Below are 24282 nucleotides of genomic sequence, written 5' to 3'. Positions count from 1 at the left end.
CTCTAACCAGAGGAGGATTTTTTAAAGGTCACAGGCAACCCTTAATTGGACTCACGTGTCTCTAGATGACCTGAAATAACCTCATTTCAGCTTACAGGGAAAAAATGTTTACTAAGCTTCCGTAACTGCTGTTCTTCAAGATGTGTTACACATGTACATTCCACTCTAGGTGTGTACACACCCTGAGCACAATTATCGGAAATTTTTCACTCAGTGGTAACCACCGGAGCAGCTCGAGTGCCCTCTGCTGCAATGCACCATTAGTGCCGGTATAAAACACCCAGCCAACCCTGGGCCCCATCAGTTCCTTCTTTCTGGAAAACTCCCAGGTAGAGAGGCAGGAGGGCAGGTCATGGAATGGGTATGTGCAACACGTCTCAAAGAACAATAGTTACAGAAGGTTAGTAACCATTTTTTCTTCTTTCAGTGACTGCATTTCACCCTAGGTGACTCCTAAGCAGTTGAATAGTTGGAAGAATCAGAGTTCATGGACACATGGACTGCAGAACAGCTAAACCAAATTTGGCATAATCTCTGGAATGCTGAGTGATGGTATAATGGGAGGAGAAACATGTGCATCGATGACCAGGTCACTGCTTTACAAATGTCCTCAATAGAGATCTGTACTAAGAAAGCTGCTGAAGATGTTGTCAATCTTGTGGAATGAGCAGTCAGGTTAGCTGACAGTGAAATACCTGCCTGATCATAACAAGTGAGAACACGTGAAGTAATCCAAGACAAAACTGTCTGTGAAGAGATTGGGAGACCCTTCATCATGTCAGCTACAGCTACGAACAGTTGGGTGGACCTACAGAATGGTTTAGTTCTTTCTATGTAGAAAGCTAGAGCTCATCTAACATCCAATCAGTGAAGACATTGTTCATTCCTATTTGCATGCAGCTTCAGGTAAAAGACTGATAGATAGACTGCTTAATTACTATGAAACTGCAAAACTGGGGTGAGGGCGTACATACACCGTATCTTTAAAGAAGACTGTATAAGGAGGCTCTTATGTAAGGGGCATGGAGTTCTGTGACCCTTCTGGATGAAGCAATATCCACTAAGAAAACCACTTTCCAGGAGAGGCATAATAAGGAGCAAGTTGCCAAAGGCTCAAACAGTGGTCCCATAAGCTTTGATAAGACCAGGTTCAGGTCCCAAGAAAAAACGGACTGGTTATGCACCTGATGGTGGAAAGCTGATATTGCTGCAAGGTGAACCTCGATAGAAGAGATTGCTAAGCCTTGTTGTTTCAGAAGCAACAGATACATAAGAACATAAAAATGGCCATACTGGGTCAGACCAAAGGTCCATCTAGCCCAGTACCCTGTCTACCGACAGTGGCCAATGCCAGGTGCCCCAGAGGGAGTGAACTTAACAGGTAATGATCTCTCTCCTGCCAGCCATCTCCACCCTCTGACAAATGGAGGCTAGAGACACCATTCCTTACACATCCTGGCTAATAGCCATTAATGCAGTTAACCTCCATGAATTTATCCAGTTCTCTTTTAAACGTTGTTATAGTCCTAGCCTTCACAACCTCCTCAGGCAAGGAGTTCCACAAGTTGACTGTGCACTGTGTGAAGAAGAACTTCCTTTTTTTTGTTTTAAACCTGCTGCCCATTAATTTCATTTGGAGGCCCCTAGTTCTTGTATTATGGGAATAAGTAAATAACTTTTCCTTATCTACTTTCTCCACATCACTTATATACCTCTATCATGTCTCCTCTGTTCCAAGCTGAAAAGTCCTAGCCTCTTTAATCTCTCCTCATATGGGACCCATTCCAAACCCCTAATCATTTTAGTTGCCCTTTTCTGAACCTTTTCTAGTGCCAGTATATCTTTTTTGAGATGATGAGACCACATCTGTACACAATATTCAAGATGTGGGCGTACCATCGATTTATATAAGGGCAATAATATATTCTCTGTCTTAGTCTCTATCCCCTTTTTAATGATTCCTAACATCCTGTTTGCTTTTTTGACTGCCTCTGCACACTGCATGGACATCGTCAGAGAACTATCCACGATAACTCCAAGATCTTTTTCCTGATTCGTTGTAGCCCCCATCATATTATATGTATAGTTGGGGTTACTTCTTCCAATGTGCATTACTTAACATTTATCCACATTAAATTTCATTTGCCATTTTGTAGCCCAATCACTTAGTTTTGAGAGATCTTTTTGAAGTTCTTCACAGTCTGCTTTAGTCTTAACTATCTTGAACAGTTTAGTATCATCTGCAAACTTTGCCATCTCACTGTTTACCCCTTTCTCCAGATCATTTATGAATAAGTTGAATAGGATTGGTCCTAGGACTGACCCTGGGGGAACACCACTACTTACCCCTCTCCATTCTGAGAATTTACCATTTATTCCTACCCTTTGTTCCCTGTCTTTTAACCAGTTCTCAATCCATGAAAGGACCTTCCCTTTTATCCCATGACAACTTAGAACAGATATTCAAATCTGTCTTGTATGGGTGAACACATGGGCAAGACTCCACATTGGGATGCCCAAACAGAGAACTACTTCGATTTCAAGAGATAAGTAGCCCTGGTGGAGGCGTTTCTACTATCTAGTAGAATCTGACTAACTTGGTCTGAGCAAGCCTACTCTACAGGATTTAGCCATGGAGCTTCCAGGCCGTTAGATGAAGGGAGCTCAGTTTTGGGTGGAGCAGCCGACCATGCTCCTGGGAAATCAGGTCTGGGTGCAACAGAAGCAGGATTGGAGTCACCACAGAGAGATCTAGTAGGGTGGAGAACCAATGTTGGAGGACCCATGCTGGGGCTATCAGAATAACCCAATCCCGGTCCCGCTTGATATTTAGCAGAACTCTGTGCACGAGCAGGAAGGGGGGAAAAGCATAATAAAGATGTCTCATCCAAGGTAGCAGAAATGTGTCCATGATTGAGGCCACAATCCGTGTTCTAAGAGAGCAGAATTAGTTTGCAAACAGGTCTATTCAGGGAGTTCCCCCAGCCCAACTGCTGGAAAATGTCTCTTGCCACATCTGGGTGAAGGGACCATTCGTGGTGAATGGAGAAAGACCTACTGAGGTGATCTGTCAGCTCGTTTTGCATTCCCAGAAGGTAAGAAGCCTTGAGATTGACTACGCAAAAGTCCCAGAACTGCATTGCTTCTTGACAAAGGAGGGAAGGGCAAGGTCCTCCTCGCCTGTTCACATAAAACATTGCTGCAGCGTTGTCCATGAAAACAAACAAGTTTTTGCTTGTAATGTGGGGCAGGAAGGCCTCAGAGGCCAGGCAACAGCTCTGAATTCCCTGATGTTGATGTGGAGTGAAAGTTCTGCCAGAGACCAAAGGCCCTGAGTTCTGAGGGGCCACAGGTAAGCTCCCCACCCTAGTGCTGACGCATCTGAAACCAGAGTCATTAACAGTTGAGGGCATATAAAGGGAATGCCAGCACAAACTGAGTGGATCCAACTAGCAATAGAAGGAGACAAGAAGCAGTGGAGGTACCAAGAGTAGAGTGTCCAGATGATAGCAGTCTGGAGAGTACACTGAGGCCAGCCATGTCTGGTGGGGTCTGAGATGCAGCCTTGCGTGTTGTACCATGTATGTGCACAAGGCCATATGACCTAAAAGCCTCACAACAGCCCAAAATTGTATGATTGGATGACCTTTGAGGTGTTTTATCAGGGATCTGATTGATTGGAAATGTCACTCTGGGAGGCCCTAGGATGAGTAGAGTTGAACACCACTCCAATGAACTCTATACTCTGCACCAGACCATGGGTAGACTTTTCTGCATTTATCAGAAGGCCTAAGGCCTTGAATTTCGACTGGATGAGTCAAACATTGAACACCACCTGATCCCTGGACTAGCCCTTGACGAGCCAGTTTTCCGATAAGAGTAGGCCTGCACCCCTAATCTCCTCAGGAAACGTGCCACTACTGCCATACATTTTGTGAACACCTGCAGAGCTATAGACAGGCCAAATGGGAGGACTGTGAATTGGTACCATAAGTGGTTCACTATGAATCTGAGGAACCTTGTGTCCTTGGTATACTATATTTGAAAATAGGTGTCTCTTAAGTCAATACTCAGGATCCAGGGAGGGGATAATGGATGCCAGTGTGACCATGAAGAACTTTATTTTCTTGAGATTGTTGTTGAGCTGACTCAGGTCTAAAATCAGTCTGAGACCTCTTGTCTTTTGGGATTAGGAAATAACAGGAACAGAACTCCTTCCCTCTTAAATTCTGCGGACCTGTTCCATCGCTCCCATGCAAAGAAGAGATTGAACCTCCCTCCCGACCCAGAAGTTCTTCATGATAGAGGTCCCTGAAGAGGGATGGCAAGGGAGGGTGGGAAGGAAGCGTAGAAATAAACTGAAGGGTGTATCCCACTTCCATGGCACTCAACACCCAACCCTCTGTGGTAATACTGGACCATGCATTCAGGATGTGTGAAAAGTGGTTTGCAAATAAAGAAGAAACAGGGTCTGGCATCATGGGAACTGGTACAGCATCCTCAGGTGTCCTATCAAAACACCTGCTTAGAACCCCCTGGATGTCTGGGTGGGGGAGGCATTGACTTTGAGGCAGAAGAGGGTGGTTGCCTACACCTAAAACCCTTGCTTCTCTTTCCCTGAGGCTCCTGACAGGCAACCAGAAAAGAAACCAGATGGGCTGTTGAGGCCTATAACGTTTCCTTGAAGGAGCTGGTGTGTACAATGCAAGGAACTTAAGGGTCACTCTGAAGTCTTTTAACCCATGCATCAGTCTGTTCTGAAAAGAGTGAAGCTCCTTTGAAAAATAGGTCCTGAAGGGTTTGCTGGACCTTCTGCGGGAGCCCTGAGGACTGTAGCCATGAACTCCTGTGCATGGCCACTGCTGAAGCCATGGACCTGGATGCCAAGTCAGCCGCATCCAAAGCAGCTTGTAATGAGACCTCACCACTGATTTTCCCTCATCCACCAGTAAGGAGAACACTTCATTAGCCTCTTGTGGGAGCAAGTCCTTGAAGTTCTGCATGGAGTCCCACATGTTAAAATCATACCTGCCTAGCATAGCTTACTGGTTTGCAATTCTGAGTTCTAACCCCCCAGTAAAATAAACTTTCCTCCCAAACAAGTCTAATTTCTTTGAGTCTTGATTCTGGGGTTGCACCCTTATGACCCTTATGGGAAATGAGCGAACAGGAACTGAACCCGGGACAGGAACAAAGTATTTTTGTTCTTCCCTTTTTGACATTGTGGGGGAGAACAGATGTGGGGGGTCTGCCACAAGGGTCTTAACAGGGTCCATAATGGCCTTGTTGAGAGGCAGGGCTACTTTTGAAGAGTCCTCAGTGGCTAAAATGTGGGAGGATTCTTTCACTACGACTCCACCTATATGCCCAGATTTATAGTCATCCGCACTCTCCTGAAACTGCCTCATCTGGGGAGGAGGTCAGCACCAGCTGTGGAAGGAAGAGCTTCTTTCTGCCTCAGCAGGATCCCACTGAGCCGGCTCTTGCAGTTCGGTACCAGGCTCGATGGGTCAATGGCATTCTTCTTTCAGAGGCCACTGAATAAGATGGCCTGGAATAAGCCCTGGAAACTGGAGGGAAAAAACAACATGTTCCAAAAGGGACACTGGACCAGCATAGGTCGCCGGTGACCTCCTAGCTATGCACTTGCCCGGGTCTATGGAAGGGTAGAAATGCCTGGAGGAGTGGTGAGAACATCTCCTTGGATGGGAAGAATAAGATTTCATCTCTGATTCTGAAGAGGACGAGAGTCTCTTTGGTGACCATGGTGGTGCTGTTCACACCAGTGTTGATGACCTATGCCATGATGGAGATGCCCACACTGAGGCAAGTAGAACAGGTTTCCCTTTTGATGGTACTGAAGGGCACAGTTCAGCACAATGACAGAATCCGGCAGTTCCCTCCTGTCCGCTGGCACTGATAACACTGACTCTTGTACTGCCAGTGATTCTGGTATCGACAGTGAGAAAAGGTCTCTGGCACTGGCAAACGTCTCTGGTGTGGTCAGTACCAAGCTAATATTGGTGCTGTGCCACAAATGGCTCTTCTGGTACTGGACTTAAGTGCTGTGGTATTGAGAGAGAGGAATGCTTTTGTTTAGATTGCACTGTACTCTGATCCTCATGCCTGGCCATCTTTGGTGCAGAGAATCGCCCCCTCTTGGCTGGTTGTTTCTTATGCCTTTTCCTAGGCCCTGGGGATGGTGATCAGTGCCAGGATTCTGGTATGGTTGGAGGAGCACTTCTTACTGACATCGAGGCACTCGGTAGTGGCCTGGCTCAGATGGAGGTCTCAGTGCCGCCTCCATGAACAAAACCTTCAGCCTGGCCTCCCAGTACTTCTTTGTGCAAGGCTTAAAGTCCCTGCAGATCTGGCAATGGTGCCCAATGTGAGCTTCTCCTAGGCACTTCAGGTAGATTAAGGGTGGGTTGCTGAGGGGCACAGCCTTGTTGCAGGAGGAGCAGGGCTTAAAGCCCAGTGACCTAGGCATGCCTGGGCACTGGAGAATGGACAAAAACTGCACTAAAACATGAATTTACAGAACTTCACTAAAATTAGCCAAAACTGAGTAAAACTGACTACAACTAACTAACTATGTATAGATAGAAGAGGAAGATGATCACTGAGAGGCAGCAGTTCCAGCAACCATCATGGGTGTTAAGAAGGAACTGAGGAGTGTGGGGTCAGCTGGGTGCTTTATATTGGCACTATCGGCACGCAGCAGCAGAGGGCCTTTGTACTCTCCTGACAGGCATCGCTGAGGGAAACATTTCCAGTGACTGGGGAGCGCACACACCTAGAGTGGAATGCATACGTGCAATCATTTAAAGAAGAAAGAGCCTTTACCATTCTAGAGCTGATATATCTGCCATCTACCACTCTCTGGTAGCTGTCTAGTCTGACTTTGTCACAGAACACAAACAGGGGACAGATCTGTTGAGTAAGCAGTTCCATTTTACACAGTCACTTTTCAGAGAAAATCTTGCCTTTATAAAAGTAACACCTATTTGTTTTATTCATTAGAATGAACAACTTGTATGATAAATATCATTCAAATATACAAAACCTCCTTTGAGTAAAAAGAAAATGATCAGAGTTAGATTATATCTAGCCCTGTACAAGCACAGAAGCAAAGGAGGAGAGCACCTTTCAAGCTCCCTGCTGTAGCTCTCTGTAGGTACTCAGCACTATTCTGGTTATTGAATTCCAGGTACATAGGGACAGCAAGAGTCCCACATGACAATGGCAGCAGAATCCCTGAAAAGCCAGGGATGGTTACACTGTCTCAGATCTCCCAAGGCATATTACCTTTCTCAAGCAAAATACTTTTAGGTATTGCTACCAGTGCATAGCTCTTCTCCCCTGTCCAATACAAGCTGTGTATTAAAACCACAATCTTACTCTTTGTGTTTATTTATAAAATCACAATTGTTACACAATGTTTTTAATATGAAGATTCTCTGAGAAAACTAAATCTGGACGTTAAATCACAATGTTAGCTGTCCAGCACATGTATAATACTATATCAATTTTTCAGTCATAGATACTTTCACAATGCTGAAGGTGTCTTTTGATTCTGGTAGGATACTTACCTGTACATTGGCCTCCATTTGTTGGATCTCCATAGTAACCTGGCATGCATGTTTCACACTGTTTTCCTGTAGTTAGGTTTTTACACTGGTCACAAATATTGCCATTGATGCAGGTGCTGTGCCCATTACACTGGCAAGCTGGAATACAAAATAGAAAAAGGTATTGCCTAATTTGCTTCTGAGAACAAAATTATTGTGAGTACAAATAATTAAGAGAAAAAATGAAACCATAAAAAAGTTCTGACTACAAAAAATGCAGAAGATCGCAGTTCTGAATATTTTAATGTTAATTGCTGACCAGGATATATATTAAGACAGCGGTTCTCAAACTGTGGGTTGGGACCCCAAAGTGGGTTGGGACTCCATTTTAATGGGGTCGCCAGGACTGGCTTAGATTTTCTGGGGCCGAGGGCTGAAGTTGAAGCCCAGGGCCAACCTGAAGCCCAAGCCCCACTGCCCGGGCCAAAACCCACTGTCTGGGGCTGAAGACCCTGGGCTCAGGCTTTAGTCCCCCTTCCTGGGGTCATGTAGTAAGTTTTGTTGTTAGAAGGGGGTCACGGTGTAATGACGTTTGAGAACCCCTATATTAAGATAAATCAACACAAAACCAATTTAAAACAGTATTGGGACAAAAATTCACAAATGATCAGAAATGTTAAATATAAAGATTCCAAGGCCAAAAGGTACCAATGTGATCACCCAGTCCAGTGGTTCTCAAAGTTTTGTACTGGTGACCCCTTTCACACAGCAAGCCTCGGAGTACGAACCCCTTATAAATTAAAAACACTTAAAATATATTTAACACTATTATAAATGCTGGAGGCAAAGCAGGGTGTGGGGTGGAAGCTGACAGCTCGCCACCCCTCATGTAATAACCTCATGACCCCCTAAGGGGTCCTGACCCCCACTTTGAGCACCCCTGATCTAGTCTGACCTCCTGTGTAAAACAGGTTATAGAATTTCCCCAGAATAATTTCTGTAGCATCTCTTTTACAAAATGTCCAATCTTGATTTTAAAATGGTCACTGATGGAGAATCCACCACAACCCTTGGTAACTCTTCCAAAGGTTAACTACTCTCACTGATAAAAATGTACACCTTGTTTCCAGTCTGAATTTATCTAGCTTCAACTTCCAGCCATTGAATTGCGTTATAGCTTTCTCTGCTAGACTGAAGAGCTCATTTATTATATATTTATACCCCATGTAGGTACTTACACTATAATCAAGTCAGGCCTTAACCTCCTCTTTGACAAGCTAAACAGATTGAGCTCCTTCAATTTATCACTATATGGCAGGTTTCCTAATCCTTCAATCATTCTCACAGCTCTTCTCTGAACAGTGTCCAATTTTTCAACATTCTTCTTGAATTGGAGACACCAGAACTGACACAGTATTCCAGCAGCAGTCACAATAGTGACTTGAGGGCTTGAGTGACAGTCTTTTGTCTCACTGACACTGACTGAATCCAGTCCTCATTCATAGTTCAAAAAAGCTTCCTTCCCCTCTCCCATAAATTCTAACAGGCAGTCATGAATATAGCTAATCGGTTGATTAACCAAGATTTAACTAAATCCCACCCATTGTGAAGAGCTCTCGGACTATTGTTTTTTGGGGAAAAACCAATCAACAAACGAACAGCTGAAAATAGGTGGCTACAGGGGAGAAAGGAAAAATTTTAAAAACAAGTCCAGGGCCATCTTAGCTTCCTTGAAAGGATTTGGCCTTATCACTGATGCTGGGGCACTGAAACCTCTGAGATACATCAGGACCACTTTAAGTTACTCTAATCCCTGCTCATCATGCCTGGTGAAAATGAGAATCACTGAATGCACCAATAACCAAAATTATCATCATATGACCCACAAAGTGCATTCTTAAGAAACCGACATTAGAGACTAACAAGGTTGCAAAGATAGATATATATATATATATATATATATATATATAAATATAAAAGTGGTTATAACCATGCAACAAAAGCTCCTAATGCACTCTACTAACAAATCTGATCCCTCAGAATCAGGACTAAGCATGCAGAGAAAGAGAGCCCTTTAGCAGAACTGACAGAGGATCTCCTTATGGCTGAAGACAGAAGTGAAACCTCAGTGGTCATACTGCTTCAGCACAATCAATCCCTGAGTGTTGCTGACCTGTGTACAAGACTCAGCAGAGTAGAAATTATAAAAAGATTAAGATAATTCATTTCATATAGATCCCAAAGAGTGTTGATGGGAAATGGTTCCTCTTTCACCAGAGCCCTCCTATGTGGACTATCAATAAGATAAAGCCTATTCTCCCTCCTTTTCAGTAGACATAAGACCCTGGAAGAAGCTGTGTGATTACATGGCTTACCCTGCCACCAACATTCTGACAGCACCTAATCATACATCTCTTCAGTCAATATGACCAGTGCCATCACACAGATGACACAGTGGCTCCAAGAGAAAGTTCTGAAAGAACAAGTATCAAATCAGGAAGATGGAAGTGGTACGGGTATGAAGAGTAAGGGAGCTTACCAAGACCTCGCAGCAACCCCTCGAGAAAGCATCTGTTAAGATAGCGTGTACTGGAATCTTCTCTTCTCCTTCATAAAATCGCATCAACAGTGCAAGAAATGCTTCCACCACCTCTGAATTATTGGTACACCTACATTCCTTTCCAATGAGGACTTGTCAGCTGAGATCCACACATTCATCACCTCAATATTGAAAAACTTTGGCTCCCTCTGTTTAGGCCCAATCAAAAAAACTACACTTGTGCAAGACACAGCAGATTGCAGCTGGACCAGTCACAAAAAGCAAGTTATAAAGTTTAATGGGAAAGGATGATCTATTGGTTAAGGATGAATTCAGCTCCTGGGTCTGCTACAGACCTCCTGAGTGACCTTGAAAAAGTCAAAATTTCTGTGTCTCAGTTTGTCCATCTGGAAAATGAGAATACTACTTCTCTACCTCCAAAGATGGTGTAAGGATATATCTATAAATACCTAGGACACAGTACAGAGATGGCGGCCATCCAGGCAGAAATACCCAGCACACTTCACATGTTCCTGTTCACTTCTGGGTAAAATTCAGAATCCTGGTTCTAATTATCAAGAACCTCAATCTGTCTGTTTAAGCGATTGCCTCTCCATATGTGATATACCAAGAAAGCAAAGTTGTCAACGGTTACAGAAACCAAAAATATTAAAGGTAAAATTTTTGTAGAATCAGAAGCACAACAATCTTAGCTACTGGGCACCAGGCTGTGGAGTACTCTACTGAAAGAGATAACAATGAGCCCCTTATTAGAATGTTTTCAGAATCCAGCAGAAAACCTACTGATTTTGTATCACTCTACCCCTAATAATAGGTACTGAAGAAAAAATAAAGGAAATAGAATAAAGAGAGAAAGAAGAGAAAAAGAGGGAGGAAAAGTGAATGAATTTAAGTAGAGTAGCTGTACCTTCAGTTGACAAGAGCAAAGTCCAATTAAAATCCATTTCAAAACTCCTCCTGCTTTTGTTATTTGGGTTCAGCATCTAGATACTATGGTGACTGGTATTCATAAATAGAATACATAAATTACATGGATTCTCATTTCAGAGTTAACAGGTTTGCAGAGTAGGAATTTAGCAATTTACTGTGCAACAACCAACACCACTCTTGGCTGTGAAGCTATGAAACCTCTTGAGTTTACAATTACCTCCTGCTTCAGCAGCTGTGCCTGTAAATTATTATAACCAAATATTGGTGCAGTCAACTTCCTCAGTATGCATGTGCACTGCATCTATTTTTACGTACTAGCTAACACGTTTTTACTGTGAATCATCAGTCTCACATTTTCATAATATTTTTAAAACAGATATTGTTCATATTTAAAAAAGGTACAAGTTGTTCACTTAGGCCTAATTACATATGCAGCTTGAAATTTCAAAGTTCTGTTGTTTCTTAGGTATTTCCACCCGTCAAAAAGACCCTTCTTTCCAATGGAGAAAAGTTTTGTATTTTTCATTCTTCTAAAAATCCATAATTGATTAACCAATTTTTCTAAAAATATGCACTTTCAGGCAGAATTCCAGCACAAAAGTTTCTAAGCATGTGAAAACCAGAAAATTGAATGGAATCTTGTTTTATTATAGAGAGTGCACCTGCTGTAGTTTATTGCATGGCTATTTAGAGCTAGTTTATCATCACTCATTAGCATTAAGAATATATTAAACTTTTCCTTTGTTTAACTCTAAATTGGCTAGTGGAGGACTGGAGGAACCTGGCCCTAATCACAGGACAGGACTCAAGAAGGAAGGTTGTTAGTCTCCTGACCTAAAGGTAAACAAGGTTTGGAACTCAGAGGCCAAAGAATCTGTATTTTGAAAAGACATAATATATAAGACCCCACATACTTGTACTTTAAGTATTCTGGTCTTTGAGCAAATTATTTCAAGAACCCTGATGGAACGGAGGATGGGGTGCCTGCAGAACCAAACTGTGCCACCACAGGGCAAGATCTGGGACTGTTCCCTCCCCCACTTCACAGGGTGCAACATTCTTTCATAACAAAAATCCTGCCCCATCACCATAATATAACCAAATAATATGTCTATGCCTTCAGACCAATAGAGTCAACAGCATAACTGAACAACTGTACCTGAATGTAGAACAAGTGATCAGTGTAATTCAGAAGGGTCCTTATCATGGCACTAACAATAATATTATAAAATGTTGAAGAATTCTCAAGTGCCAAACAAGATCTTATAGCCAAAATGTGTGCTGACTATAACTGCCATCTGCTATGTCTCCAGGAGAAACAGAGAGGGATTTAACAAAGATACTCAAGATGAACTTGGCCATTGAAAGATCACACACGTAATACAGCAGTATTATCTCTTCTGCAGACCAAATAACCCCAGTTCTCTGAGCCTCTCCTCGTAAATCATGAGCCCCAGCCCCCTAATCACAAGTAATCAAACCTGATCTTGTTATCAACACAACATTTATGACTGATAAGAACTACACTGAAGTCTTGACTGTAGACATTGGTGACATTTCCATCACATCTGTCTACAAACCACCATGCAAACAATTCAAATTCACTAGCCCATATAACCTCGAACATGACAAAATGCAGGTGATCATTGGCAACTTTAATAGAATCATAGAATATTAGGGCTGGAAGAGACCTCAGAAGATCATCCAATCCCCTGCTCAAAGCAGGACCAACACCAACTAATCATCCCAGCCAGGGTTTTGTCAAGCTGGGCCTTAAAAGAGATTCTACCACCTCCCTAGGTACCCATTCTAGTGCTTCACCACCCTCCTAGTAAAATAGTGTTTCCTAATATCCAACCTAGACCTTCCACACGGCAACTTGAGACCATTGCTTCTTGTTCTGTCATCTGCCACCACTGAAAACAGCCTAGTTCCATCCTCTTTGGAACCGCCCTTCAGGTAGTTGAAGGCTATCAAATCCCCCCTCACTCTTCTCTTCTGCAGACCAAATAACCCCAGTTCTCTGAGCCTCTCCTCGTAAATCATGAGCCCCAGCCCCCTAATCATTTTCGTTGCCCTCCGCTGGACTCTCTCCAATAGTCACAGTGGCAAATGGGGCTACTATATAACTGATTAACATGGTGAACTAGTTGAATTGTGGACAAATATGCGCCACTTGAGCTTAATTCAAGACCACAAACTCACCAGTTCTTTCAACAGCAGCTGATGGAAATGGTGCTAAAATCCTGATCAGGCATTTGGCAGCAACAACATAGTTGGTTCATATAACAAACTTAGTTTGGGTCTGATACCACATTCACAACACTGGCCCATTGCCATACAGATCAATGCAGCCTAACACCAAACTCAGTACCACTCTGGCACCACTTTAATTTTAAGAAAGTGGAAAGGAAGGGCTTCACCAATGAACTTGATACCGTTGTAAGAAAGATCAAACCAATAACACAAAATTCTGACCAGTTTGTCATTGTGATGCACACTGTCTCAAAGAAGCACTTTCCATGAGGCTGCAGAACTAATTACATGCCAAAACTAACATCCAAGTTATAGAACTGGCACACAAAATACAAGCAAAAGTTTGAAGAAGACCCATTCACTGAGGATATCATTGCAGCTAGTAAAGAACTGGTCTCCGCACTAACGGAGGAAAAACAAGTCAGAGCGGAATCTAATTGAAAGCATGGACATGATCCACAGCAACAAGAAAGCATGGATAACCATCTGGGAACTTAACAATTACCCAAGGAAGGCAGAGCAACACTATTATATTACTGCAGACCACTTTGCATATCACATCCCAAAAAATGGCAGGACACTGAACAAATAACTCAAGACACAGTGTAAGTGGCAAGACCACCAAGAGAATTATAATTTTGGGGCACAGTACACAATGACTAGATTAACCTCCGGAATTAATGTCCTCAAAAATGGCAAACCCACCAATCTAGATGACATTTGTACTGAACAAATCCAACACTTTGGATCAGCAACAAAGAACTGGTTACTCAAGTTGTTTCACACATGCTCAACCACATACAAAGTGTCCAAGATCTGGCAATGAGCACATGTTGTGACCCTGCTGAAGCTGGTAAAGGATGTAGTGGAGCCAAAGAACTTCAGATGCATATCACTACTATGTCACCCCTACATACTATACGGGCATCTCATCTTAAACCACCTATCACCATTTGTTGAAAGCACCTAATCCCACAGGAAACTGGATTCCATGAGGTAAGACATGCACTAGTGTCAGTAGTAAGGCCCTGCAACTGCACCTGCTCAATAATCCTGCCATCCTAACAAGCCAGCGTCACTGCCTAACTGGGTGAGGAAGTTAGCAGGATGGTTCTTAAGCTCAGCAGCAGCAGTTTCTTGCTGGATGCTCAATGCACATGCCCACAGACTCCCTGCCTTCCTGTGCTAGTCTCTCGCCAAGCCCTGCTCCGCTCCTCTACTGCTCCAGCCCAGATCCTGCCCTGCAGCCAGTCTTGTTCCCATCCAGTCCCAGTTTGGCTCCTGCCTCAGAACCAGCCCTGCTCCTACCTTCCCATACTCCTGGCAATCCGGTTCTGACCCTCAGCTCTGATTCCTCACTCTGACTTTTTCTTGATCCTCGGCTGATTCCTGACTCTGACTCCAGTTCTCAACTTTGGCCCTGCTTTGTGGTTCTGGCCCTGTATTGAACCCTGGCTCTAGGGTTCAAACTCCAACCACTATACCTGACTCTCCTCCAACACTAGGCCTGACCACTGTTAGGTCTCCTAACAACCAGTCAGGTACTGAACATCTCTAATACATTAGTGATGGCTTTGAAAAGGGTACAGTAATAGCTGCTGTGTTTGTTGATCAGCAGCATACAACACAGTGACTCACTGAAAGCTACTCACTAAAATATACAACATGATGAAAGATCAGCACTCCGTTCAACGCAGATAATCTCTACTAGAGAACTGACATTTTTATGTTGACATATATGGGAAATGGAGTCAAAAGGTAGCAACAGAAAAACAGCCTACCACAAAGAGCCTACTTTTACCAACACACTTCAACATTTACATAAATGATAAACTTATCTATCTCAGTACAAAATGCTTTATGTATGCCAATTACCTATACATTGCTGCCCAAGCCAAGGATCTCACCCAGATCAAAGCTATATTAACATCTGCACTGTCTGAGTTCTCAGTGTATTACATCAAGAACCAACTACGTGCCAACCCAGAAAAAATGCAAGTAAGTCTCTTCCGTCTTTGGAACAGTGAGGCCTATAGACAACTCAACATAATCTGAAATGGGATACCACTTGCTGGAATCCCATCTACCTTGGAGTGATGCTAGACCTTACTTTTCCTTCAAGGCATACACAGAGCAGACAAAAGGCAAAGTTAGCACCCAGAACACCATACTCAGGAAACTTGCTAATTCCAAATGGAGAACCAATCCAGAAATACTAAGAGTCACCTCACTTGCGCTTTGCTACTTGACAGCCGAATACACATGTGCAGTGTGGGAAAGACTGGCGCTGGGCCCTGTGCCAAATGACAGCTGCTGCTACATCACAGGATGTCTACAACCAACAAAAGTGAACAGCCTTTATGTGCTTGCCAGAATCGTCCCACCAGATACAAGGAGAGCGGTCTCAAGGAAAATGAAATGATTACGACAAGTCAAAGATACCAGACATCTGCTTTCTGGCCACACCACAGCAGTTAGTCACCTGAAATCGCAGAAAAGTTTCACAGTCACATAAAACCACTTTAAAAAAATCACAACAGCTACACAACTAGAAATGTGGCACACACGGCTTAAAATACTTAAGAAGGATGTCAAAATTAACATCAAGGTTCCCAAACACATTCCCGCAGGCATAGAGAAGGATTAGTTTACCTGGAGATGTTTAACCTGCATCTGAACAAGAGATGCCCTTTTGTATACTTTTAATAATTAAAACACACAGAAACAATGAGAATGAATTTAAAATAATGCGAATCCATGGGATTTATCAAAAATCCTATCAAGTCACAGAGATTCCATGAAGAGAACATGAATTTCAAATACAATAAAAACTGACTACATGATTCACATGCAATATGTATGAATGTATATTCTACAGTATTTATAAATATGTTGCCTAATCTTCAAATATAGCTATGTTGCATGATACAGATTAATTTACATTTGTTTTCGACTAAAAAAATCAACTGTGCACAAAATTTAGATACAGGATTAAACAATGATTGTCCTGAAATAATTAAAAATAAATACTACTAGAATGACATGCTATATTAAATAATTTCTCTTAAAGGCAGCAGTAAAAAAAAATATTTTTGTTAAAATGTTCATTGCAGAATCGATTCCAGTGAAGACTTAGGACCAAATCCTTTCTTAGTCCATGCTGGGGCCCTCTTTCTACTCTGAGATTGCATGGACTCCTCTGCTGGAGAGCTCTGCATCGCTGCCAGTGCTGCTGAGCTCGCCACGACGTCCACACAGGAAATGAGATTCAAACTGGCCAGACAGGAAAAGGAATTCAAATTTTCCCGGTGCTTTTCCTGTATGGCTGATCAGAACATCTGAGCTCGGACTGCTGTCCAGAGCGTCAACAGAGTGGTGCAGTGTGGGATAGCTCCCGGAGCTAGTAAGTTCGATTTGCATCCACACCTAGCCTAATTCGACATAGCCATGTCGAATTTAGCGCTACTCCCCTCGTCGGGGTGGAGTACCGAATTCGAACTAAAGAGCCCTCTAGGTCGAATTAAATGGCTTCCTGGTGTGGATGGGTGCACAGTTAATTCGAATTAACGCTGCTAAATTCGAATTAAAGTCCTAGTGTGGACCAGGCCTTAGTCGCAGTTTCCTCTTAACAGGAGCTTTGACTGAGCAAAGTCCACAGGATTGGTCTTAAATACATAAAGCTTATGTCTTAAAATCCAGAGAGAGGAGCCCAAATATTTCATCCAGAAAGTGTAGTGGATACAGTTATGTATGAAAATATATATATTTTATATATATATCCTGGACTAGTAATACAAACCTATAATTCTATTTTAGTTAAGCAAGCTGTGCATTCAGTACAAACTGATCAATAGTAATACGGGTTTGGGTGAATGTGTATCACAACAAGTAATAATGTGTATCACAACAAGTGCCTATATTTTAATCCACAGATTGAATTAAATCGCTTAAGGTTATATTAAATGTAATGACACTCTCCCATATTTTCAGGAAATATGAAAAAGGTTCATTTTTTTGTGATAGTGTTGCTAGTTGTCTTGGGGCATCCAGTTTTAGTTTTTTAATTGTTAACATGACAGTTTTCACTTGGTGTTAAATTTTAACAATGTTACTTCAATACATTCAGTAATTCCTCTCCTCTGTCTGTTGTATACACTTTTGAACAGAAAGGATGCTAAAATATACAATACTCTCTCTCTCAGAACTCAGATTCTGCTCTCTTAAGATCTTTGAGGGGAAGACTTTAAAAAAAATACCAATGCCCTTTATGCTGCATATCTGCACATGTTGCTGTGATCACAGATAATTTCAGAATTCCAGGTTTACTGGTGGTGGGACACCTGCTGAAAAGTTACAGTTTTACCAATAATGCAGCCCTTGTTTTGAGAACTGAGATTTTCATGCTGAGTCTTAAAAGAGCAATACTTATTGTAGGATAAATCATTTGGGGCTTGTCAGTTTCACCGGTGTGCTGGTAACAGCGTTGTTAGCTTTCTAAGCAGCAGGGATGGATTACCAAAGTAATTTCCTGATTATAATTATTTAACGTATCTTAAATTTAGGCTTCAGCTACTTGATATTCTCTTTTAAGTTAGGAAAAATATATTATTTACCTAGGGCCATCAAGTGTCAAGCATCTTGCAGCCCTGTGACACATTTCCACAACCCAGCTGGATCTTCACATATCTAGCTGGGATGCAGGAAGTTCCTACCCCCTAGTCACTGGAAGTTGCAATGGGTCTTGGCTTTAGGCAGCCAGACAGCCTATGGTCATTTTTGTTTGTGCAAGACCAGCATGGAGGCCTTGAGGAGTAGGTAACAGGTAGTAGAGATAACAAGCCAGAGGGCAGGTTGAGGGGAAATTATTTGCAAATATGAAAATTCTGATTAAATTTGCAAAAAATATCCCTCATGTAACCACACAAATTTGGAAGCTATATGTTTAGCAGCAACTGAAAAACAAACTGGCTCTTGCAGAGTAAATTCCCAGATAACATTTAGTAAAAAATTTAATCTTGTATAAATGTTAATTATGTTATTTAAAATAATTTTTGGTATTGTTTGTGTACCCTATATAAACAGAAAAGCAATCAAAACCTTACATGCTGTAGCTCTCATCTGACATTAAGAGCGCATACATACTATTCAAATAAAGAAAAAAAGACAAACAATATAAAACAAATCAGAAGTTCTTACCTGGACAGTGGATGAAAGACCATTCATAATTTTTCTCTTTTGGACAAAGATTAGTGTCAAGAACCATTTCATTGGAGTGCACTCCAACAAGCTTCATTGGCCCTCTTGAAGATCCTTCCACACAATGCCCTTTTCCTGTATTACTGGGATCATTGCACCAGCCGCATCCAGGCTGTTCCAAACACTGCCCACAGGTCCTCAATCCAGAGCAGTTTTGAGCTGTATTATACAAAAACATAGTATTAATGCAACTTTTAAAAGATGCATACTATACTAGGTTACTAGTATGGTTAAAAGGGTTAATAGGTTCTATTATAACCCTCTCTTCTCAGACTCATAACTTTCCAAAAATCTTTTGGAAAGAACATTTCCATGCTTGGTCAGTAACAATGCTTTTTAAAAATTGTATTTTGGGAGGTAGCAAAATGAAGATTATTATAAAACAGATAATTACAGAAAAAACCCCAAATACTGTACAACACCACATCAAATTGAATACAGAAATAATTTGCACAAATAAAAACCCCCTCAAATTCTAAGTAATGATAAAAGGGCAAAAAAATGCTGTGGATTAAAGAAACTGGATTCAGCAAAAATAATAAAAGGTACCCTTGCAGCAAGAGAAAAATTTATTTTAATTTATTTCTTAGGGTAACAGTAAGAGGACATCCCATACTTCTTTGAACCAGATACTCATAGAAGCCACATGAGGATTACATAACTATGAAGCAAAAGGAACTACAGTAACTCTTCGCTTAACATTGTAGTTATGTTCCTGAAAAATGTGACTTTAAGCGAAACGATATTAAGCGAATCCAGGGGGATTAGGTTCCAGGGAAATTTTTTTTCAACAGACAAAAAATTATATATTATATAGATATACACACAGTATACATTTTAAACAAAAAAATTAATACTGTTCACAGCTATGATGATTGTGAAGCTTGGTTGAGGTGATGAAGTTAGAGGGTGGAAGAGGGAGGGATATTTCCCAGGGAATGCCTTGATGCTAAATGGTGAACTAGCACTTGGCTGAGCCCTCAAGGGTTAACACATTGTTGTTAATGTAGCCTCTCACACAAAGCAGCACGAACAGGAGGGAGAGGAGACAGCGTAGCAGACAGAGACAGACACACACCTTGTGTGTGTGGGAGAGGAAGAGAGAGATGCACACTGCCCCTTTAAGTAAGCTGACCCACTCTTAAGTGCATTGTCTTTTTAAGTGGATCAGGAAGTTGAGACAGCAGCTGCTGCCCCAAGCTCTCTCTGTCTCTCTCCGTCTGTATCCCCTCCCTGCTCTATATGGAGAAGGGGTAAGCGGGGTGCAGGAGCAGGGGGGGAGGGGGACACCCTGACATTAGGCCCCCCCTTCCCTCCCTGCACAGCAAGCAGGAGTCTCTGGAAGCAGCTCCAAGGCAGAGGGCAGGAGCAGCACATGGCAGTGGGGGGAGGGACAGCTGAACTGCCAATTGATAACCTGCTGGGCGGCTGCAGCACAGGGAGCTGATGGGGGGCGGGGAGCTGGTGGGGGGCTGCCAGTCCACCCTGATTCCAAGCCCCCACCAGCTAGCTGCAACAGGCTGCTCTTCCTGCAAGAAGTGGACAAAGTAAGAGGCTGCCAAATGACATTAGAAGGGAGCATTGCACAACTCTAAACGAGCATGTTTCCTAATTGATCAGCAACGTAACAGTGAAACAACGTTAACCGGGACGACTTTAAGTGAGGAGTTACTGTATTGCAGCTATCCAAAGAAAGAGAGGCAGAGAATCAATTTTCAGCTGTCCCTACCAATACCCAATAAAGCTATACACACACTTTCCTCCAGATCGTGCAGCCATTTACACTGATGCACCAATGACTACACATGTGCGTAGAGTTAAGCACATGCATGTTTGTAGGATCAAGGCCTTGGCTGAATAGGAAAACCACAGAATCAAATTTGCAACAAAATCAGGTTATTCATCCAAATCATGAAGGGGAACGTTCAAATTGTGATAATTCAAATTCAAGCCCAGAAATTACTTTGGGCTTCAATTACCAAAGGACATTGAGTAGGGATATTTGGATTTTTTACTAAACACTCTGCTCAATCCTAATGATAATCTGAGACATACCATGAAATATGCATTTAAAAAAATAATCCTAAACTACAAATCATAGTTGCATTTCATTTTAATGAAGCTCCATCTTATTTTTTCTTTTCTGTAACAGCAAGTCAGGTTTCATTTACTTGAGTACTAAAAATCAAATCTCTCTTTCTCCCCCACATTGTCATCAGCTGAATTATTCAACTGTGCTGTTACCTATAAATCTTTACCTCTACAATTTTTTCTACACAGCATCCTTTCATGTAATTTAAAATGAACATGTCTCCCACAAGCAGTCTTCCTAAAATGTTGAATACCCAGTTTAGAACAAATAAAAGTTCATGTTCTGAAGTTATTGGCGATTTAAAAAAAAAAAAAGTACAATGCCTCAATGGGTAAATCTACGCAGTAAAAAACAAAACAAAACAAAAAAACACCTGCAGCAGAGACTCTCAGAGACCACATAAACTGACTTGGGTTCATGCTGTGTGGACGTTCAGTTTGGACCGGAGCCCAGGCTCCAAGACCCTCCCACCCTTGCTGGGTTTCAGAGCCTGGGCTCCAGCCTGAGCCTGAATGTCTTCACTGTTATTTTTAGCCCCACAGTGCAAGCCTCACAAGACTGAGTCAGTTGACCTGGGCTCTGAAACTTTCTGCTGCTCAGTTTTGTTGGGGGAGGGGGGGCGACATTGCTGTGTAGATGTTTTTAAAAATTGCTTGGAGACTTTTAGTTCACAGTCCCAGTTTGTTTTTCACCCTCGCTACAATTTACATCTTAAAAATATTAAAATGCTACAATTGCCCTCCTTCAAACCTTCTACAAATAGCTGATTGCCTTCTTTCAGGGTTACGCTGAAGGAGTTTAACAAAGATGCATTTATTTTTAAATTTATAAAGTGCAACTATCAAAACCTTCTAAACGCATATACATATACAAAATAACAATTTAAAACTAAATTAACATAACGACAAAAACTAAGAAAAGTCTCTCCAACCACAATAAACTCAACCTTTTCTTTCAAGGAAACCCTCTCAAAGCTCTTCTCCAAGGAAATCAGGTGAAACCCCGTGTAAAAAAATAGGCTTTACACTACACTCTAATTATCAACAAACTGGTTTTGATGAATGAACAGGGGAAAACGTAGCCCAGAGTCAAGGGCTTCCACCTCTATTTTCTCTAGTTCCCTAACTTACAAATAACCTCTTGGTTTCATTAGAAATTTTATTTCCTCCTTTTGGTCCCTTCCCTTCCCATCATGAATCTATCCTGATTTAAAAGTTACGAGGATCCTTCAGAAAAAACATACCTATTTAACCATACATTAGGGTGTAGCAACATCCTTCAGAGAGAGGAACCAGAATGCATACAGACAAGAACAACTGAGATGGACTGTTAAAAAAACAAAACTTAATTCCTAGGTTACTGAAAAGAAAAAAATGGAAGCTAAAATAATATACAGCATATTTTATTGCATGCTGATTTTTAATACTGGGCTTGAACTGAAGTGCCAGAGTATAGCGTATTGTTCTCTTATAGGTTATTTACTGTTGATTTGTGTGGGTGGCGAAGAAGGGATGTGCACTGCCATGAGGAGATGTATGTCTTTGGAGTTCTTGTATGTGATGAGTTTAGTGAGACACACTAAAAAATGAAGTTCCATGAATATCTAGAGCTAGCCTGTCCCATTCATATAATAAAAGTAATCTTGGATTAGTTTATCTTTCCTTAACTACTGTGTATGCTGGTAGAGTGGTTTTGAAGCCAGCAAAGTTGCTTCAAAGGATAATATTTATAAAACAAAAGCAAAACATTAATATAAGGTGAAAAGGAAACAAAATTCCCCAGTTTGCAGTTCAACCTAGTCCCATGAAACTTGAATGTGGATCCTAACTTCCCAAAGGCATTCTTCCCACTCACTCAACCAAACAGCTGTATTATAGTCCTTCTCATGAGCATATGTGCAGGGGAGGAACCTAAACTAAGGCTGAAACCCTTGTTAAACAGGAAGGTAGTGCCCCTGTATCCTGTTACACACACTGTTTAGCAACTGTGGTAACATTTTCTTCACTTTATAATATCAAAACACTTTTCATCTACTGCATATTCTTTCTTCTTTGACAATTAAATGACATATCTAGGCACCTTACTAACTCATCAAATAGTTCTGGAAATAAAAGAGAAAATTTGGTAACATGGAAAGAAACAACATTTTATATTGTGATGAATCCCCATAGTACCAGAACATCAATATGATGTTACTGGAAATAATACAATTATGTTTACAAACACTGTCAATAGTGTTCAGAAGCACTGCTGGAACTCAATTTAGAAGCATGAAATATCAATCTGAATTTACTGCTAAATGTCTCAGATAAAAACTGTCAATTCATAAATGATTTGAAATGAGTTAATAGGCTAAGTGAGCTTCCCATTTATCTGACTACAGTCCTGGCTTGCATCACTAAAATGGTTCACCTGAGAAATTTGCAGAAACCCCTCACAGGCGTCTACTGCCTGTTCCATTGAAGTCTCCTTGTCACAGGCTTGCAAAGGCAGCTGGGATCAGTCTTGCCTGCAACCCACTGATAACACTGGTCTACAATTTTTGAGAAGTCGTCTGCTTCAGAGATAAAATGTGCTATTTATTATGTATTTTGATGTGCTGAATTCAAATATGACTATTAAAACAACTGATTGGCTACTGTTTCTAAGATATTTAAGTTTTTACATTTTATGTCTATGTATATTGTGTAGATAGTAGAGTTTTAATCATAAATTGTAAACCTAGGTCATTTCATGTGTTTATGGTTGCTTTATATGATAATATTTCACCTGTCCTGTTTATGTAACACTTTAAAAATCAGCAAAAGGGTTATCTAACTAAAATTTACTATGAAACAAAAGGCAAAAAACTATTACGTACATAGTTTGGTCCTATTCAGTGTCTACTCGGCGCTTCTTGGTTTATCTCTTGTATTCATTAAATGGAGCATCTCTTGTCACTGTCCAGCAATAGTCTGCAAGCATTGATGGGCTCCATTTGCCCTGATAGCATTTCTCCATTGTTGCAATGTCCTGGTGAAATCGCTCGCCGTCCTCGTCGCTCACTGCTCCGCAGTTCGGTGGAAAAAAATCTAGATGAGAGTGCAAAAAATGTATCTTTAGTGACATGTTGCAACCAAGGCTTTTGTATGCCTTGAGGAGGTTTTCCACCAACAACCTGTAGTTGTCTGCCTTGTTGTTTCCGAGAAAATTTATTGCCACTAACTGGAAGGCTTTCCATGCCGTCTTTTCCTTGCCACGCAGTGCATGATCAAATGCATCATCTCAAAGAAGTTCACGAATCTGAGGACCAACAAAGACACCTTCCTTTATCTTAGCTTCACTTAACCTTGGAAATTTTCCACAGAGGTACTTGAAAGCTGCTTGTGTTTTGTCAATGGCCTTGACAAAGTTCTTCATCAGACCCAGCTTGATGTGTAAGGGTGGTAACAAAATCTTCCTTGATTCAACAAGTGGTGGATGCTGAACACTTTTCCTCCCAGGCTCCAATGACTGTCGGAGTGGCCAGTCTTTCTTGATGTAGTGGTAATCTCTTGCACAACTATCCCATTCGCAGAGAAAACAGCAGTACTTTGTGTATCCAGTCTGCAGACCAAGCAAGAGAGCAACAACCTTCA

At 41.6% G+C, this 24282-nt stretch overlaps 1 protein-coding gene across 27 annotated transcripts in view; it reads right to left on the bottom strand.

The window, feature by feature from the left end:
• The window catches only part of ATRNL1 (attractin like 1), a 1032651-nt gene that overhangs the window by 644559 nt on the left and 363810 nt on the right, over positions 1–24282 (bottom strand). For all 27 annotated transcript variants that reach the window (XM_039547653.1, XM_039547651.1, XM_039547655.1 and 24 more), the window contains 2 exons: positions 18514–18732; positions 7593–7730 (listed from right to left, as the gene is read on the bottom strand). In XM_039547653.1, the coding sequence (XP_039403587.1) occupies positions 7593–7730; positions 18514–18732 (357 nt within the window). The remainder of the gene's footprint in view (positions 1–7592; positions 7731–18513; positions 18733–24282) is intronic.

The sequence above is a fragment of the Mauremys reevesii genome, linkage group 7 (genome assembly GCF_016161935.1).
Source record: "Mauremys reevesii isolate NIE-2019 linkage group 7, ASM1616193v1, whole genome shotgun sequence".
Taxonomy (NCBI): Eukaryota; Metazoa; Chordata; order Testudines; family Geoemydidae; genus Mauremys; species Mauremys reevesii.
The sequence above is the reverse complement of the archived record's forward strand: the minus strand, read 5'-3'. Positions and strand labels throughout refer to the sequence as shown.